Source organism: Pinus tabuliformis, chromosome X (genome assembly GCF_031772625.1).
Source record: "Pinus tabuliformis cultivar Carrire ecotype Pingquan chromosome X, CPIR1, whole genome shotgun sequence".
In the NCBI taxonomy this organism is placed as follows: domain Eukaryota; kingdom Viridiplantae; phylum Streptophyta; class Pinopsida; order Pinales; family Pinaceae; genus Pinus; species Pinus tabuliformis.
The window spans coordinates 388,377,733-388,396,970 of record NC_142308.1 but is presented as its reverse complement, the minus strand read 5'-3'; the positions used below and the strand labels follow the sequence as shown (position 1 = coordinate 388,396,970).

General features: G+C 40.7%; 2 protein-coding genes across 2 annotated transcripts; both read right to left on the bottom strand.

Annotated features, from left to right (window-relative positions):
* Window positions 1-12,374: 12,374 nt before the first annotated feature.
* LOC149140168 (uncharacterized) lies at window positions 12,375-13,463 on the bottom strand. Its single transcript, XM_089450914.1, has one exon. It carries the CDS (start codon window positions 13,461-13,463, stop codon window positions 12,375-12,377), a length of 1,089 nt encoding a protein of 362 aa, XP_089307040.1.
* Window positions 13,464-16,114: 2,651 nt separating this feature from the next.
* On the bottom strand, window positions 16,115-16,852 carry LOC149140167 (uncharacterized). The gene has a single exon (XM_089450913.1). It carries the CDS (start codon window positions 16,850-16,852, stop codon window positions 16,115-16,117), a length of 738 nt encoding a protein of 245 aa, XP_089307039.1.
* Window positions 16,853-19,238: the final 2,386 nt, after the last annotated feature.

Genomic DNA, 19,238 nt, shown 5'->3' with positions numbered 1-19,238 from the left:
TTTTTTGAACTTTTATATCAACAATCTTCCTGCAAATATTTGGGTATTCCTCTTGTACAAATTCATTGAGAGCTTCTTGTTCGTAAGAAATTATTTAGAGGATATAAAACAAGACGGAAAGTGGGCTTTTCGATCCTTAAATTTGGCAGGTTGATTGGTTTTACTTAAATCAGTTCTCCAAGCCCTACTGATATATTAATTCTTGGCATTAGTGACACTTAAACTCAAATTCAAGTCCATCACTACTAGATTTAGATACTTTCTATGGCACGGTGGAAAACAAGCCAAGAAGTGGGTGCTAATGGCGTGGGAGAAATTATGTATCCCAAAGTTGGTTGGAGGGTTGGGATTGAGAGATCTAGAAACCATTAATATATCCCTAGGTGCAAAATTATTGTAGCGATGGATCCAAGGAGGGGAGGAACTATGGAAACATATTTGGGATAGAAAATATAGTAACTCCTTCACTCAAGCAAACAAATTGTGTGCTATGATATTTCCTCTGGGTTCCTCAATATGGAATTTTGCACTAACAAACAGAAATCTAGTGCATGATCATGCCTTTTGGGAAATAATTAATGGAAAAATAACTTTCTTTTGGAATTATGCATGGAAACAAATTCCCTTCCTTGGATATTGGGTTAATCTTCAAAACCTGAAAGAATTTACTAGGGATCACTAGGGTGTAAATGTTGCAAACTTCTGGAAACCAACTCAGAGTCCCTCCCTTTGACAAGAGTGGAAATATAAGGAAGATTGTCTATATTATTAAACCTTCCTTTCCTAGATCATCCTAGCCCAAGAATTACGAGTGAAAAAACACTATTGCATAGGACCATGAATGACTCCACTGGGGATATCAACCAAAATGAATGCTTACGCTAAAAGAATCTTACTCTTTTCTAATTGGACATGAACATATACCTAAGGAGCCTCTGTGGAAGGAAATTTGGACAAATAACTTCTAGTCCAAAGTTGCTCACTTTTTATGGTTAATAGGGAGGAGAAAACTACTTACGTGGGATCATTTATAGAAAAAGGGATTTTAGTGAACTTATTTTTCCATCTCCATGGGAACCAGGAAGAAACCATGGAACATCTATTTAAATATTGTCCTTTCTCTGAAAATTTTAGTCTCAAGTTCATTCTCTTTTTGGTTACCTGTGTTAGTGTCAGTCTTCCCAGCCTTACTCCAGTGATCAAATATGCTCTTACAAAGTGGTCTCAGAGTTTCCAAGTCAAATTTTGTCACTTCAAAGAGTTTTCAAGCAAAATTTGGTCACTAGGCATTAGGTCTAGGGTTTGCCTTAACTTCTTCTAAAGTTGTCAAAATGTTGGTCCATGTCACCATTCAGCTGAGTCTATCATCATTCATAGGGTTTTCATTGTCATGTCAGTGTCTAATGAGTCATTTTACATCTTGTTCATGCTTCAGTTGTGCCTTGGCAAGGTCATTTCCCTCTCCTAGGGTTTTGAAAGCCAATTTCTCTTGGACGGTCAAATCATCGGCAAAACTTGTTTCCTGATGTTCATACACCTTCCCCTATCCTTAAAGTACCTTATCAAACACTTCCCATCCCTTAGATCCGCCAAATTCCTCATTTTTGCACAAACCCTAATTTCTAGCTACAACCTGGCAATTTTCTAGGTTTGGCCTGTGTTTTGCCCTTTTGGACCCCTTCCCCTCACTCAATCTCTAATATTCCACTTTCCTCTGCTTCCTAACATCCCTCCCCACTCCCAAAAATTTCCCCAAGAATTTAGAAGCCCCCTATCCCCTTCATTTCGCTCCATTTCGACAAAATTCCTTGTTTCACACATCGGGACAAGTCGCACTCAAATGATGTTCCAGAGCAACCAAAGATGAATTTTGGAAAACTGAGAGAGGTTTTTGTCCATAACATGCCAAAGAAGAAAAACCTCCTTCACTTTTTCCACAAGTGTCATGGTTTTAGAGAAATGTCAAAATTACAATCGCCGGATCCAAGGTGGTTGGCCAAGGCACAAAAAAGGAGAAAGAGGTCCGATCCACTCCGTATCTTGGCTGAGGCTTCGCTCAAGGATCATGGCACTCATTAGCCTAGCCACAGCTCAAATCCCAAAAAATTCTGAAAGTTTTGGGTAATTTTGACAATTTTTGGAAATTCACAGGTTTTGGCTCCTCAACGGGTCTCACCCCCGGTGAGACCCTTTGTCATGGCAACTCCTTTTTGCAAAAACTCAGCATTTCTAGATTTTTTATGCAAAGTTACATATGCCTATGGATGGAATTGAGGTTTTATGGAGTTTTGGGCCTCCAGAAGGTCAAAATACATGCAAAATTTGACTTTCTGCCCCTTTTTTGAGTTGCAGAAAGCAGTCTTGGGAGAATTGAGTTTTGACTGGGCAAATGACCTCCAAATTCAAAAATTCTAGTTGGGTTGGAAAGTAGACTCACAAAAATTTCCAACGAGCTATCCTACACCCAATTCTGACACCTGCAAGTGCCTCAAATAGAGCTCCCAATGTGCGCGACCCGTTGAGCAGATGTGCGCGACCCGTTGAGCAGATGTGCGCGACCCGTTGAGCAAACTTTGCCAAATTTCACTGTACAGCTCGGAAAAGCACAGTTTGACTTGGTTTGACTTTTTGGGGTTGAAGATGATTATCTTTGATGTAATTATTGTAACTCTAAGACACTTTTACTCTTGTTTAACACTTCTAGAAGATTCATTCATGTCAAGGGTAAATATTTAATGAATGGATTGGTTTCCTAGCTTATAGAGGCAAGTTGTTTTGACTGCCTAGATTTTAGTGCTCAATTTAGAATTAGTTGAAACAGCTCCTAGAAGGATGAGCTCGACCCCTAGAGGCAAGGGAAGAGGTTGGCTTGCCTATATTATGTATTTTCTTAATCATTTTCAAGGGTTGGAAGGTTGGACTCTTGAGGGAGAAGTTATCATTGTATATTTTCACTGTATCTCTGCAATTTTTTGCTAAGGAAGACCAGGGTTTTGCAGTCATCTTTGGGATTCTTGTGGACTCATGTGTTGATGGTGTGTTTTCTCAATGTTCTATTAAGCTTTGTTATGTGATTCATTTCCTTTCTTTACTGCTGCATATTAAACAAATGAAGTGTTAAAGTATGAATTCATGCTAGCCATGCTCTGCTTTTAAATTTGTTTAATTTCAATGTTTTCTTTTGTCTAAAGAGAATTCAAAGTGATTGTTTGCTCTCTTTAGCTCCTCATCTTTCATTCCTGGCCATTCATTTCAGTTAAAGGCATCAACGCTGTCTCCTACCTCGCCCCAAGGAACCCCCTGCAGAAGCTGTGTCCAATCCCCGCACCCAAAATTGCAATTCCTCAATTTGCCACCAAAAACCCAAAAAACCCCAAATCAACCTTTTTAATCAATTTACTAGCCTAATATCAGTGTTACCTTGTTGGTCATCTCATCCCATTGAAGATCTACCGAGATTGACCGGAGAGAGCCTTCTCCTGCCCCGTAGGGCTAGCTACGAGGCTAAATGGTTTGATGTAGCCTTGAGGTTTGTCTTTCTCAGCCTGAGGTGAAATTTCAAGCGCTAACATATTGGCGACCATACTGGGGAGAACAAACTTGTTTGTGGATTGATGTGTTCGTTTCATAAGTCTTAGATGGAGCCTGAAGTTATGCTAGGTAGCCTTCGAAACGCTTTTGCTTTGCATAAGCGGAAGTAGATAAACGCTGCTTCAGTCAATCTCCGTGAGCTTGTGAATACAGCACTTCGATTGCATTTTACCCCAGTACATGTATCAAGTTCAGATCTGATTGTTGATGGTGAATAACGATCAGACACTTGCAAGGCTGAAATCATTCACTGGCGACTCCTTCACTAAAAACTCCAGAGATCAATGCTTCATGGTGACTTCACTGTAGAGAGATCAGTAGCTTTGAGCTTTTCAAGATGGACCAAATCACAAGAAGATATGCTCCCTTGAGCCGAGATCACATTCCAGGTTTTCCGAATAAGATTCCCAAGGTAGATTGGTCAAGGAATTTGCCTACATTTAATGATGATGGTAAGAAGGATGCTGCTTTACATCTAGTTAGATTTCATATGCATATTCGCAAGTTGAAGGTGGATTTTCCTGAAGATTGCTTGATGAAGATATTCTTGGCCACTCTGGAAGGTGAAGCCCAATCATGTTATGAAAGTTTGCCACCTGCTTGTATTTACTGTTTAAAGGATTTTCATGCTATGTTCATTGAAAGATATAAGGACTCTTATCCATCATTGAATTTAGTTCAAGACTGTTGCAAGCATGCATATAGTTTTATTGAAAGCCTTGAGAAGTTTTATGAAGATGATAATTTCATGGATGAAGAGATCATGGAAGCCCTGTATGAAAAGCCGTTTCAACAGCACATAGAAATCTTAGAGGATACTTATCAAGATCAGCAGGTTGAAGATGGCCATATGGCTGTAATTGATGAAAGAGAAGAGCTTGTTTCAGATCTTCCCACAGAAGAAGACAGCGTGCAAGGTAGCCAAGATTCAATTTTAGAATGTAATGCAGTCAACTCAGCTATTTCAGAACAAAATTCAGATCATGGTGACCAAGAATACCTTGTGCCGAATCCTGAAAAGGAGAGTTTTGTTGTTGAAATCATGGACAAAGTTCTTGATCCAAATGTCCTTATGCCATCAGAACAAAGCCTGCATGAGGAGGTAATTCAGCCATCTCATGAACAGCAAGATGAGATCTTTGTTCAAGTAAGTGAAAACTCTTCTTTCAATCATAATTTGGATAGTTTGATTGCCATGTCATATGAAGATGATCAACAATGTTTCCAAGTTTCAGAAGATCAGGACTGTCATTCAGATTTTTCATGTTCTGAAATGTTATTTCAAGAAGACAAGACTTGTTTGAGCAAAGGGAAACAGAAAGTCTTCCTTTGTCTGAAGAGGAGATAGATCAGCTTTTGAAAGGTCATGCTACAACTCAAGCTAAAGCAAAGCGGCAGTGTGCACATGGTCACGAAAGTGTTGGTGAAACTTCTTCCTCTTTTGAAAATGATGACAGTGTTGTAATTAGTTTTATAGATCAGCAAACAGATAATATTTTCTTTCATGAAGATGATGAGGCTGTCATGTTTGATGATCTTGAGGATTGTTTTCTGTTTAAGAATGATTTAGACCATGAAATTGAAGAATATAAGCTTGAGAGAGAAAATATGTCAAAATTTCTCACGGCCAAGGAATTTACAGCCAACACTCATATGGCAGAAGCTTATACTTCTCTATGCCTTCCTATCAATCAGCAACCCACTGTTCTTTCAGATCAGAATGAAGCGAGTACTTATATTTTTGCAGCTGGATCTCCAAACAAGGTAGTGCTTCAGGATTATCAAGATCCCTTTGGCATTCTTCTGCAAGCATTAGAAAAGATAAATGTTGCCTGGTTCATTATCATAAGCTTTGGTTTCAGTGGTTATTTTGAGTTGCCCACAGGTTCATCGTTTCACCTGCTCGAGATAAGCGAGAGCAGAAATTTGGTATGTAGCCATCTGCTGGATTGGTTACATTGGAAAGCTCATTATACATGATTGTACATATTTCATTAGTATGCAGGTGGTTTTCATCATAATTCCAAGTCTTGATGGATTGTTGCCGTTTTTCCAAAAGCTTTGTAAAGTTTTGTTTTAAGTCGGTCATGAGTCATTTGTGTTTGGTCTGTTGAGTGAGTTTTTCAAGTTATTTCAGTTTGCCATCGAGTCGGTTTGAGTCAAGCTTCAGTTGAATTTCAGTCAGTTTTCAGTCAAGTTTTCATTCAATAAATGTGTCAAAGTTTTGTGTCAAAGGTGTAAATAATGACTCCATCGCCCAATGGTTGCAAGCACTGGTCTGCTCTCCCAGAGGTCTAAGGTTCTTGGTACCTCCAAGGAGCTACCATCCCCATTGGAGCCAATGTTAGTGTCAGTCTTCCCAGCCTTCCTCCAGTGATCAAATATGCTCTTACAAAGTGGTCTCAGAGTTTCCAAGTCAAATTTTGTCATTTCAAAGAGTTTTCAAGCAAAATTTGGTCACTAGGCATTAGGTCTAGGGTTTGCCTTAACTTCTTCTAAAGTTGTCAAAATGTTGGTCCATGTCACCATTCAGCTGAGTCTATCATAATTCATAGGGTTTTCATTGTCATGTCAGTGTCTAATGAGTCATTTTACATCTTGTTCATGCTTCAGTTGTGCCTTGGCAAGGTCATTTCCCTCTCCTAGGGTTTTGAAAGCCAATTTCTCTTGGACTGTCAAATCATCGGCAAAACTTGTTTCCTGATGTTCATACACCTTCCCCTATCCTTAAAGTACCTTATCAAACACTTCCCATCCCTTAGATCCGCCAAATTCCTCATTTTTGCACAAACCCTAGTTTCTAGCTACAACCTGGCAATTTTCTAGGTTTGGCCTGTGTTTTGCCCTTTTGGACCCCTTCCCCTCACTCAATCTCTAAGATTCCACTTTCCTCTACTTCCTAACATCTCTCCCCACTCCCAAAAATTTCCCCAAGAATTTAGAAACCCCCTATCCCCTTCATTTCGCTCCATTTCGACAAAATTCCTTGTTTCACACATCGGGACAAGTCGCACTCAAATGATGTTCCAGAGCAACCAAAGATGAATTTTGGAAAACTGAGAGATTTTTTTGTCCATAACATGCCAAAGAATAAAAACATCCTTCACTTTTTGCACAGGTGTCATGGTTTTAGAGAAATGTCAAAATTACAATCGTCGGATCCAAGGCGGTTGGCCAAGGCACAAAAAAGGAGAAAGAGGCCCGATCCCCTCCGTATCTTGGCTGAGGCTTCGCTCAAGGATCATGGCACTCATTAGCCTAGCCACAGCTCAAATCCCAAAAAAATCTGAAAGTTTTGGGTAATTTTGACAATTTTTGGAAATTCACAGGTTTTGGCTCCTCAACGGGTCTCACCCCCGGTGAGACCCTTTGTCATGGCAACTCCTTTTTGCAAAAACTCAGCATTTCTAGATTTTTTATGCAAAGTTACATATGCCTATGGATGGACTTGAGTTTTTATGGAGTTTTGTGCCTCCAGAAGGTCAAAATACATGCAAAATTTGACTTTCTGCCCCTTTTTTGAGTTGCAGAAAGCAGTCTTGGGAGAATTGAGTTTTGACTGGGCAAACGACCTCCAAATTCAAAAATTCTAGTTGGGTTGGAAATTAGACTCACAGAACTTTCCAACGAGCTATCCTGAACCCAATTCTGACACCTGCAAGTGCCTCAAACAGAGCTCCCAATGTGCGCGACCCGTTGAGCAGATGTGCGCGACCCGTTGAGCAAACTTTGCCAGATTTCACTGTACAGCTCGGAAAAGCACAGTTTGACTTGGTTTGACTTTTTGGGGTTGAAGATGATTATCTTTGATGTAATTATTGTAACTCTAAGACACTTTTACTCTTGTTTAACACTTCTAGAAGATTCATTCATGTCAAGGGTAAATATTTAATGAATGGATTGGTTTCCTAGCTTATAGAGGCAAGTTGTTTTGACTGCCTAGATTTTAGTGCTCAGTTTAGAATTAGTTGAAACAGCTCCTAGAAGGATGAGCTCGACCCCTAGAGGCAAGGGAAGAGGTTGTCTTGCCTATATTATGTATTTTCTTAATCATTTTCAAGGGTTGGAAGGTTGGACTCCCTAGGGAGAAGTTATCATTGTATATTTTCACTGCATCTCTGCAATTTTTGGCTAAGGAAGACCAGGGTTTTGCAGTCATCTTTGGGATTCTTGTGGACTCATGTGTTGATGGTGTGTTTTCTCAATGTTCTTGTAAGCTTTGTTATGTGATTCATTTCCTTTCTTTACTGCTGCATATTAAACAAATGAAGTGTTAAAGTATGAATTCATGCTAGCCATGCTCTGCTTTTAAATTTGTTTAATTTCAATGTTTTCTTCTGTCTAAAGAGAATTCAAAGTGATTGTTTGCTCTCTTTAGCTCCTCATCTTTCATTCCTGACCATTCATTTCAGTTAAAGGCATCAACGCTGTCTCCTACCTCGCCCCAAGGAACCCCCTGCAGAAGCTGTGTCCAATCCCCACACCCAAAATTGCAATTCCTCAATTTGCCACCAAAAACCCAAAAAACCCCAAATCAACCTTTTTAATCAGTTTACTAGCCTAATATCAGTGTTACCTTGTTGGTCATCTCAACCCATTGAAGATCTACCGAGATTGACCGGAGAGAGCCTTCTCCTGCCCCGTAGGGCTAGCTACGAGGCTAAATGGTTTGATGTAGCCTTGAGGTTTGCCTTTCTCAGCCTGAGGTGAAATTTCAAGCGCTAACAACCTGCACCCCACTCTTAACATCCTAGTGGAATCATTGGAGCGATGGTATTTTAATTTATTCAAAAACATGGTGGTAAATGGAGCCTTGATTTCTGTTGGTGGATTTTTCGTATGGGCACTATGGAAAGACCACAACAAGAGGATATTCAAAAACTAGAAAGAGAATGCAAACATTGTTGGGTATATTATCAAGCAGAATATCATAGAAATAATTATTTTGGAATCATGGTCCCCTGAAGACTGGAAGGTGGACATCAAGAGGCTAAGATATTAAAGAACTTGGACATCTCTCAAGCCATGACTACTCTCTTTACTCCCAGTGCCCCTTCTCCTCGGAGGTCCTCACCCTCCTATTTCACTCCACTGGTGGGCTTCATAAAACTAAACTTTAACGGTGCCTCTAAAGGAAATACTAGCCTAGAAAGGTGTGGAGGATTTTTTATGGACCGGAACAAGAATACCTTAATGGTATATGTAGTTAATTGTGGTACAACTAGCAATAATGTCGCATAATTTCTGGCTCTTAAAAATGGATTGGAGATAGCTCTTGATGTAGGCTACTTTGAAACTCCAACTTGATGGTGACTCTAAGCTAGCCATTTTGACTACTCATAAAATAATTAATGGCACCCCAATATCAAAATTGTCTAAGAGTTGGTGACTTGAACATCTCATATTTCACATTTGGACGTTGCTCCTCTCCATACATTGTATTATCACCTCCCACTCGATAACTGGGTTGTCAGGACAAAAATTTCTACCTCAATTCAACCTGGCCAGTGGAAATCAACCAAGTTGGTTAGTGTCAATGCAATCCATTATAGACAAGGATAATTTCTCCCTGATCAGGGTGGAAAACAAGGTGAATCAGGAGGTAGGGGATGAGCCTACCGCGCCACCGTCAAAAAAATAATTTAAGAAGGGGGTGGCATGCCCATCCCACTACATGCACAAACATGCGAGCATACTCAACGTAATTAAACATGGCAAGTGGGATCATGCTTTGATGCTACAATTTACAGTTTAGACTGAAGTGTATTATAAACAGTAAGTTTCTCATACCCCCGTTGTAGGTGGGATCTTTATGGGGTTCCACTGGCGTTGAGGGACCAATCCATGCTTGACCTGCAACTTCTTCAAAATTCTCTATTCTAATACCTCCTAGAACAACTTTGTCTATGTTACTTACCAAAACAATGATGAACTCTTTGTGTTTGGGTAAAGGATTGGCTTTTTGGAAACGACTGACATGTGACTTCAAACATGCATGGATAAACAGGTTTCAGAGGTGTGTTGGTAGTCTGGACAAGGAAATTTGCAAGGTAGAAAATGTTCCTCGATGACTTGAGATGTTGGCACTTCATTCCACTTTTCAACACTCCATCTCCAACTTGCGGAAGGGATTCTAGTCAAGGGTATTTCTTGATTCCTTGGTCTATTCTTTTCTTTTTTTGCTATGTGGTTCACCGTCCTTAGAGATCAGTGACTATTACATCCACGGATTATTTGTACTAGGCAGATCCACCTGAAGGGATCATTTCTTACCAACTCAACCGCGAAGCCTAATCCCGAGAGTGTGGAGGGAATTGAACTTGTGACCTCTCACTAGTATAGGTGATTTAAAGAGGACTCAACCAATAGAGCTAATCCTTGAGAATCCTTAGTTTGTGTTATTGTTTCCTCTTGCATAAAATTAATTGGCTCCCACGTCATTGGTATTATAGCTTGTGTTGGGTTTACGTTGTATGGTTGGCAGCTAGGTGCTAGCATTTTGACTCAATTCCTTGAATTTCTTGGTGCTCTTCTCTTTAAATATTGTGCCCTGTGTTGGTATCTTTGGTTTGGTCTGTGGCTATGTCTTTCTTGGCTCTATACAATCCATACATGATGCTTTCTTCCTACTCCTAATAATCCTTTTCCAAATCCTATTACCATTGCCATTCAAATAACATGCCTCAACAATGTGTGAGAAGCCACCGAGGAGGTGGAGGTCAAACCCACCAAGGTCGTAGTCGAGCCCAACAACAAGCACATGAAGCTGTTGAAACTTTTCACTTTGTTGTCACCCTTGAAACCCATAATAAAAAATTTCACCTCGAATCCCATGTTTTTGTGTAAAGATAAGTGTTTTTAGACTCAAAGACACTGAAGAAGGTTTCACAATTGGTTCCTAACCCTAGTTATACGAGGAAGAAGGAAGCAATACCTCGATTCCATTTCCTTACATTGGAAGATGAAGACCCCCTTGGGCAGGGTCTTAAAAGACAAACATGAATAAAGATTGATATCTTTGTTGCATTAAATGATAATAAACATCCTCAGTGAAATTAATGAGTTTTCCTAGGAAGAATGGAGGTCGTAATTGCTCTTTTAGAGAGCCACTTCGAGTGTGATGTTGATATCCCAACACCTCCAAGATTCAACACAAAATTTCCTGCACCTATTACTTATTTAGATTCCTTAATGTTAATGTTGGACAATAACTTTTTGTTATGTAGTATGGTAGCAGATAGGTATGTTTTGATGAAGACCTCGGTATTTTAGACAATTTTCTTATATTATAGGTGATTAAAATTATCTAGTTTCCCGTGAGGTAGATTGAAATTGCTTATGATGAACTTTGTTTGAACTATGGACAACTGGATGATGGATCTTGATATTATGTTTTTCAGAGGTAATACAAATCTTAATCCACAAAAAAATTACTATGTCTTTTTATTCTTTAAATTTGATATAAAATTATGTTACTTCATATGGTTGAGTCAGAGGAAAGGATTTTACATCTCCTTCATACTGGGCGGTAACATCAACTAACCAAGAGAACATAATGAAATAATTAAAATTAACCAAATATTTATATTTGTTATTTATTTTTTTTCCTTGGAAAAAGCATAATTTTCATTAATAATATAAGAAAATTACATGTTGTATAATACTGCATGTATGAGATGCTATCACCAGAAAGGTTCAGTTCTAAATATTATAAGCATTTACAGAAAAACCATCATGATGTAAACTAATAATAAACTTCAGAGAAGTCCAGTAATCATCAGGAAAAAGTATATACCAGAGTTTGTTCCAAAAAACTATAGAAAGACTGTCTATGTGCATAGAAAAAAGAAGAAAAAAGGAGGAAAAAACCTGAATGATCTAGAGATCATTCAGTGGGCGCTCATTCATATCCATGAATGGTCAGTGATAATAGCTGTAGAAAGTGTCTTCCCTGTATTCCTGTATCTGCCTTTGACCTCTGTTCAGCTGCGCTGCCTCTTTGGAAAGACGATCAACGATCTCATTCCTTTCCCTATATATATGTAAGCATGCAAAGGAATCAAATTGGGACTTTAGAGAAATGATATTAGTCAGAATATCTCTGAGTGTGTGCAAGTGACAATGATTAACTTCATTGGTCTAGTTTATAGTGAGTTGTGAGTCGCCAAAGATCTGAATTTTTTGACAGTTTAGTTCTCTTGCAGTAAGGAGGAGGTGTTTTAGACTACTCAATTCGACAAAATTGTTGGTGCCTCTACCTAGGCCAACTTTGATTCTATAGTTCACAATGTTGTCAAGATGCAAAATGGCTCCAGCCCCACAGCCATTGGCTTGAGCCGAGCCGTCAAAATAACCCCAAGGGATATTTGAATCAATGATTTCCGGAGTGATGATCCGAGGGGGTTTGACATCCGGGTCCTCCAGGAGCAGGTTGAAAATAGCTAACAACGAAATACTAGAGGCTTCCCAATCGATCTTAGCATCCATGAAGATGGTTTTGTTCCTGTTAAGCCAGATTCCCCAGCAAATGAGCAGTGGAAGGTTTCTGACTTTCTGTGAGTTGGATTTTAACCACCAACTATGCCAAGCCTCTTCAACTTTTTGCCCCGTCTAGTCAATATGAATATTCAGTGAAGCGAGGATTCTTGACCAAAAGGATTTCGAGACAGGGCAGGTAAGGAATAAGTGAGTGGTATCTTCCTCATGTTGCAAACACAAGCAGCATCTGGAGGGACCAGAGATAGCACGATGCATAAGCATTAGTTCGGTAGGAACTTTATCCATTAAAATGCACCACATGAAAAGCCTGGTTTTTGGGGGGCTTTTAATTTCCAAAGATGTCGCCACCACCAGGAAAAATCCCCAGAGTGTCTGGCCGCCATTGAATGCACATAGCCTGCTTTGGGAGAATAGCTGCCTTGTGAATCAATCGCCCAAATAAGGACATCATGTTTTTCAGTGATCTGCACATTGGCCTCCTCCAGAGTTCCGATGAAAATCTGCCAGTCCGCGGCCCAAGCATCAAGAATGTTGAGCATTCTGTGATCCTTCCAAGACTGTCTTTGCCTATTTCCCTGATTAGCGGTAGCTAACTGTGCTAGGTGAGTGATGCCAGAGGTCTGTAGGAAAAAGCAAAGTGGTCTGGGAAGAATATGGGCATTCCCACAGCCACTCCAGGCATCAAGTCCGATCCGCACTTGCTCCCCATTGCCAATTTTCCAGGCCAGACCTTGCTTGATGAGGGGAAGAGACTGAGAAATTGCTTTCCATATTATGGAGGAACCTGCCGAATGAACAGAGTGGCTGCGGATCCAGTCCAAAACTATGAGTGGATAAATATATTTGTAAAATGTAACTTCCTGCCAAAGGCTTCTTGAGTTTATAAGCTGCCAACCCAATTTTGCAGCCAAAGCATCAACAAATAACTGCAAGTTTTTTATGCCCCAGCCTCCTAGTTTTTTTGGTTTGTCGATGCGGTCCCAACGAACCCAGGCAAATGTTCTACCTGCGCTTTGTCCTCGCCAAAGGAAATGGCAACAAAGCTGTTGAATTCTTTTTAAGATGCCTTTAGGGATCCAGGCCAATGACATCCAATAAACCGAAATAGCTTCTAGGACAGATTTGAGCAGAGTGAGCCTGCCTGCTCGAGAGAGCCAGCGTTGTTGCCAAATGTTGATTCTGCTTTCTATCTTAGCAATAAGCCAAGCCCAGTTTGTTATTCGATAACCATTTGGTTTCAGTCTGAAGCCCAAGTATTTTAGGCTAGCATCTAGGTCTTGTCTCGCATAAGCAAAGAGTTGACTGGCCAGTCTTGCTTCATTCGGCTGGCATGTGACTATGATAATTGTTGATTTCACAATATTTGGCTCCATACCTGTAGCTTTACAAAAAAGGGATAGTATGGACTTGAAAGCATAAGAGTCTTGATAGGAGCCATTTAAAAAAATCAGAACATCATCTACAAATAAGAGATGGGTTAGAGAAAACATATCAGAGATCCAGACACCAGCCAAGGAGCCTTCCTCTTTTCCTTTTTTAATCAGCCTGCTAAACCCTTCCATAATGAGGAGAAAAAGCAAGGGTGAAAGAGGGCATCCCTGCCTAAGTCCTCATTCCACATGAAAGATACTCGAGGCCGCTCCATTGATGAGAATGTTGTAGTTGACTGAGGTAAGACAACCCATGATCCAATTGATGAAAGGAAAGGGGAATCCAATGTGGGTGAGTATAATTCGGAGGTAGGACCAACAGGCACGGTCGAAAGCTTTGGAGAGATCAATTTTTAGGATGACTGCTTTTTTGTGGAGCTTTTTGATCGAGTGCAGGGCTTCTTGAGTAGTACCAATGGCTTCATGGATCTGGCGATGGCGGAGAAAGGCAAATTGTTCCTTGGAAATCATACGGGAGAGAAAGGGATTGATTCGAAGAGCAATTGTTTTGGATATGATTTTGTAAATGCTATTGCAAAGGGAAATGGGCCTGTAGTCATCAAAGGAGGAAGGGTTGTCAGTTTTGGGAATAAGGGCAAGGAAGGTAGAATTGAATGCCTCCAAAACTCTGCCAGATCTTTGACATTCTTCTATGGTCTGGAGGAGATCTTCTCCTATTAGCTCAAAGAAAGCGTTGTAGAATTTAGCTGGCCAACCATCAGGTCTCGGACTCTTGTCCTTTTTAAAACACTTCAGCACCACTTCTAGCTCTTCTCTGGAAACCGGGGAGTTCAAATCTTCAATTTCCTCTGGTTCGATAAATCTGGGCAGAGCCTCAACTGTGCGGATGATGCTTGGAAGAGTAATTCCTATGGGGGCTTTGAGAATTTTAGAGAAATGTCTAATCCCCATGTCAGCCAGCTGCTCGAAAGAGCCCGCTTTCCTTCCATTCATATCTTGTAGTTCCCAGATTGTGTTGATGGCTTTCCTGCCCTTGGCATATTGTTGAAAAAAAATTGAGTTTTCATCCCCAGCTTGTAGCCAGATTGCTCTGCTCTTCAGTCTCCAACTTTCTTCTTTTGAGCGAAGTAGTTTAACTCTGTCAGTTTCAAGCTGAACCAACTAGGCCTTTTGTTCAGCCGAGGATGTGCCATTGGGGGCTGATTCTTCAAAGGCTAAGAGAGCCAATTCAATCCTTTGGAGATCTTCATCATCTTTCCTTTGTTTTTCTCTAGCCCAGATTATTGTTTTGGCTTTTAAGGTTACTAAATTCTTCGCAAAAATCTCCCCAGGGGAGGAGAGCTCTTCCTGAGAGCAGTGAATCTAGGTAGCCAAGACTAAGTTCTGAAAACTCGGCTCCAGCAGCCAAGAGGAGTTGAATTTGAAAGGCGAAGGGGGTTTTGTGGAGTTACCCTTGATCTCCAGAAAGATGGGAGAATGATCAGAGATCCCTCCACTCCCCACCCATTGACGGAAAAGCTTTAAACTAGCCATAAGAGGGGCTTTGATCAAGAACCGGTCTAGCCTTCTAGCAAGAGCTTCAGCCCCCATTCTGCGGTTCCTCCAAGTTGGTTTAAGCTTCACAGGATCAATATTCAAAAAATCATGGGAGTCCAGAAGATTTTCAAAAAAAATCGTGAGATGGTCGCTTTGCCCCCGGGAGCCCATTCAGCTAAACCAAGAGAGAAATTAAGATCTCCCCCAATGATTATATTCTCTTGATTCATGAAGTCAGCTTCCAAAATTCGGTTCCAATAAAAAATTTTGTTCTGGAAAGGCCCATAAATGTTGATAATCCTGAAAGGTCTATTGAAATCCATTGATATAATGTCAGCCCCTAGAAATCCTTCACCTCCCCAGACATTGAGGATTTTTATGGTGCGTTTATTAAATCCCAAGGCACAACCGCCAGAGCGGCCCTTCACATCCAGGAAGTGGAAATCCCAATCTGGGAGAAAACTTAAAAGGAGCTTATTGACCTGTAGACCTTCTCCTAGGGTTTCTTGTAAGAGTATTGCATCCAGTTTTTCAGACAGGTAGAGTCTCTTTAGAGCCAGTTTTTTATCAGGGTTGGCTAGACCCCTACAATTGAAGGAGAGACAAATCATGGGGGGGCGATGAGGGGGTTGCTCTTTGCTCTAAGAACCCAGTCGATTGGGGTTTGGACCCCAGAAGCCACTTCAACACTAGCCCTTTTGATTTCCTTGGAGAGTTTTGATTGGTGGCCGCGAGGAGGTTTAGGGGTTATGGAAGGGGGGGATTAATATCCAGACCGAGGGCAATCAAGGGCATAGCAGGTAAGGACCGAAGGAAGTAACGGTGAGACCCACTTGAGGGCGGGCATTCATCGAGCGAGCGGGAGGTCCGGTCCACAGTAGGTTGAGGGATGGGAGATGATGAAGAAGGAGGTGCAGAGGGAACTGGGCAAACCGGGGAGTACAACAAATTAACTTCTGCTAATGAACCAACAAAACTCATAGTAGTAGTTAAATTTACAGAACCCATTGCAGCTTGTGATAAATGAGGAAGAGAGGAGGAGGGACTACTCGCAAATGTCCTATCCCGGTATCGAGGTTTTCCTGAAGAAAGTTCAACTACTTTGGCAGACTAATGATAGGCTGCTTGTTGCGGCTCCTAAGAGAGGGCGCAGTAGTCTCATGGATGTCCACTAGAGAAGGAAAATTTGATTCCTGAGTTTGAGTGGAGGATGAGACCAATAACTTTGCCATAGAAGGATTCTGCCCTGAAATTCTCAGGCAGTCTTTATAGAGATGCCCCACTTCGTGACATTTCCGACAGCGGAAAGGAATGCCTTTGTAATCCAATATTTGTCGTCGGGTAATGTCGCCCATCTGGAGCAAGTAGCTTTCTACCAATCCTTCTCTGGTGTCTAGGTGTACGAGGATACGAGCCATCGCCAGGCAGCCTGTGTCCTGATAAGTTCTGTCGTGATCCAAGTAGACACCTAAGTCATCTCCTATAACCTTGAAGATTTCCTCCCCCCAAAACTGTAAAGGAAGAGCCGGCAGACGCACCCAAATTGGTCCAGCTCCATGGTTTTCCTTTTCCGGGTCGAACATTGGCGACCATCTTTTCAACAGAACTGGGGTCATCTCAATATGCCAATACCGAGTGAGAACCCAGTCAACCTGATCTGGGTGAGTGAAAATCAGAGCAAACCAGCCCCGGGAGAGCGAGAGAATACCTGGAAGCTGAATGAGAAGATTTCCCCAAATCTCAGTCGTCCACTTCCACAGGTGCATTGGGGTGTAGTTCCGGCCTCTTACCCTTCCAACTAGCACAATGCTCTTAGTAAGGGCAACTTGTGCCATAGTGATGCCTTCGCCAAAAATTAAACGCCTGTCCCTTTCTCTGATTTTCGAATTTCTTGATTTTTTTGGTCGCTTAGGCAGCGTCTTGGCAGCCTGTTCACCGTCTGCAAGGCCAATGTCTTCAGAGTCTAGAGAGTGGTTGTCCTCCGTATCAAGCTCTTGTCCAGGAATGCCAATGAAGCAGCCTGAAGGGGGGGCAGAGCCGACCGGTTGGAAGGTAGTATAGAAAGGGGCGGATCCTAGGATGCCAAGCTGTTCGGGCAGCAACCCTTGTGGAGGGGGTCATTGGCCACTCGTTCCTTCTCCTGAAGAGCCCGCACCTCCTTGAGCATTCGTTTCTACCAAAAGGGATTGCGACCATTTGTTCAGATCTGTAGGACGGGATGGTTAGGAAAGGTGCCTCCGAGCCCACTTCTGAGGTAAATATACCCTCTGAAACTGTTGGAAACGATTGCGAGTCTAGGGTTTGAGTTGTTACCTCCATGTCCTCCATTTGCATAATAACTGCCTCAACCCTTGTGACCAGAGGACTGGCTGACACCGGCTCAGACAGTGCGGGAATCGGTCGGGAGAAATTGACCTAGATGTCTTCCACGGTTAGTGAGTCTGTAGAGTAGTCTAAGAGTTGTTCATCCATCCATCAGCCATCTACCCGGGGGGTCAGTACACTGTTCCAAGGAAACGAGGTAAGAATAACTCTTGTTGACCAACAAGGATAATAACCTGGGAGGGAGAAAAAAAAACACAGTGGGAAAGGCTTCGTTTTGTTAGCCTCCCTTCCGTCGCCGTAACCACAGAGGCTACCTTGAAAAACAGCTAAATAACCCCCGAGACCCTGGGGACTTTTGATGTTCCCTTCTTGCAAACAACTAAAACCCTTGTAGCGGAAGTGGGCAGGGCGAAGACAGTGGGATATATTATAATGACGCTGCCAGGCCTGACCCACAGACCTGTATTCCCCTGGCGAGATTCTCGTGACTGCGGCTGGTAACCCTTTCGCATATCAATGGTAAAAAAACAGGAGTCAAACTAGAACGACGTGAATAACAAGAACAGAAGAAAATATCCCAGCGAGGTTTGTCCAAGAAAACCTCTACTCCTCTTCACTATGAGCTTGAAGGAGGAGCCCCCGCAGACAGTTTCATTGGGAAGCATGTGCGGCCATCATTCGGGCGAAGCCAGAACCCAAAAAACTGTTAATAATCCTTGTCTGAAGGTTGAGACCCAGCTTCGAAACCTACCGAGAAAACCCTCGTTCCCCCCATTTGTGTTTATTTGTCATATTTGTTATTTTTTATTATAGCAAATTTTGTACTTTTATTTGGAGAATATTATATTTTTATTTTAAGAGAGACACGTGCCAACTCCACATTGAACATGGACAAAATTACACATAACCCTCATATCAAGATGTATAATATGCCTATCGACACAATAATTATAAGCAATCAAATTTATTTATAATTCAGAAAAAATAAAATAAAATAAAATAAAAAATAAATAAAATAATAATAATAAATAAAATAAAATAAAATAATAATAATAATAATATTATTATTATTATTATTTTAAAATATATATTTTATTTTATTAAATAATTTTTTCGATATATATGACACTTTCTTTTGAATTAAATAAAATAAAATTATAATAATAATAATAAAAACTAAAACTTATTTTTTTATTAAAATTAAAATTAAGTATTATGATAATTATAGTACAAATTTTTAAAATGATAATTTTTATAAATAATAATTAAATATATATGTATATATATATATATATATATATATATATATATATATATATATATATATATATGTATGTATGTATGTATGTATGTATGTATGTATGTATGTATGTATGTATGTATATATATAAATACAATCTATAATTTGGAGCAGGGGCCTCTGTCACAAGCTTACTTGACTCTTGGCCTTGTTGTGTCTCTTCGTTTGCCTTCACCTTATCGACCTCTGGTGAACATAACGTGAACCTAGTGCAAACCTACTGGGTTTTTTCACGCTCTGCGACCTTCCACACAACTTCCTTGCCTTTCAACGGTCCGGCGTCCCTTCAAACCTTTGGCGAACTTCCAGTGAACTTCGAGTGAAGATAGTGAGACAACTACTACACGACAGTTAATTTAAGATAACATACAGGTATTCAAATGCAGAAAACTTCTTCTCATATTATTTCTTCAAAATATGCAACTTACAGAGAGTATTCTTTTCAGAGATAGACGTTGGTTGCATTTATCGGACTTTTGCTTCTCACTGAGGAGTAAGCATTACCGAAGGCTTCCTAGCAACACACAGGCTATGTCTAAGAATATACAGACTCGACTGACTCAAGAACTTCTAACAGATCTGGCCACTTTAGGTTC

What these genes read in the sequence shown, in the direction of transcription:
- LOC149140168 (XM_089450914.1), bottom strand. Translation starts at nt 13,463, where the DNA reads ATGGAGCCAAATATTGTGAAATCAACAATTATCATAGTCACATGCCAG.
- LOC149140167 (XM_089450913.1), bottom strand. Translation starts at nt 16,852, where the DNA reads ATGGCACAAGTTGCCCTTACTAAGAGCATTGTGCTAGTTGGAAGGGTA.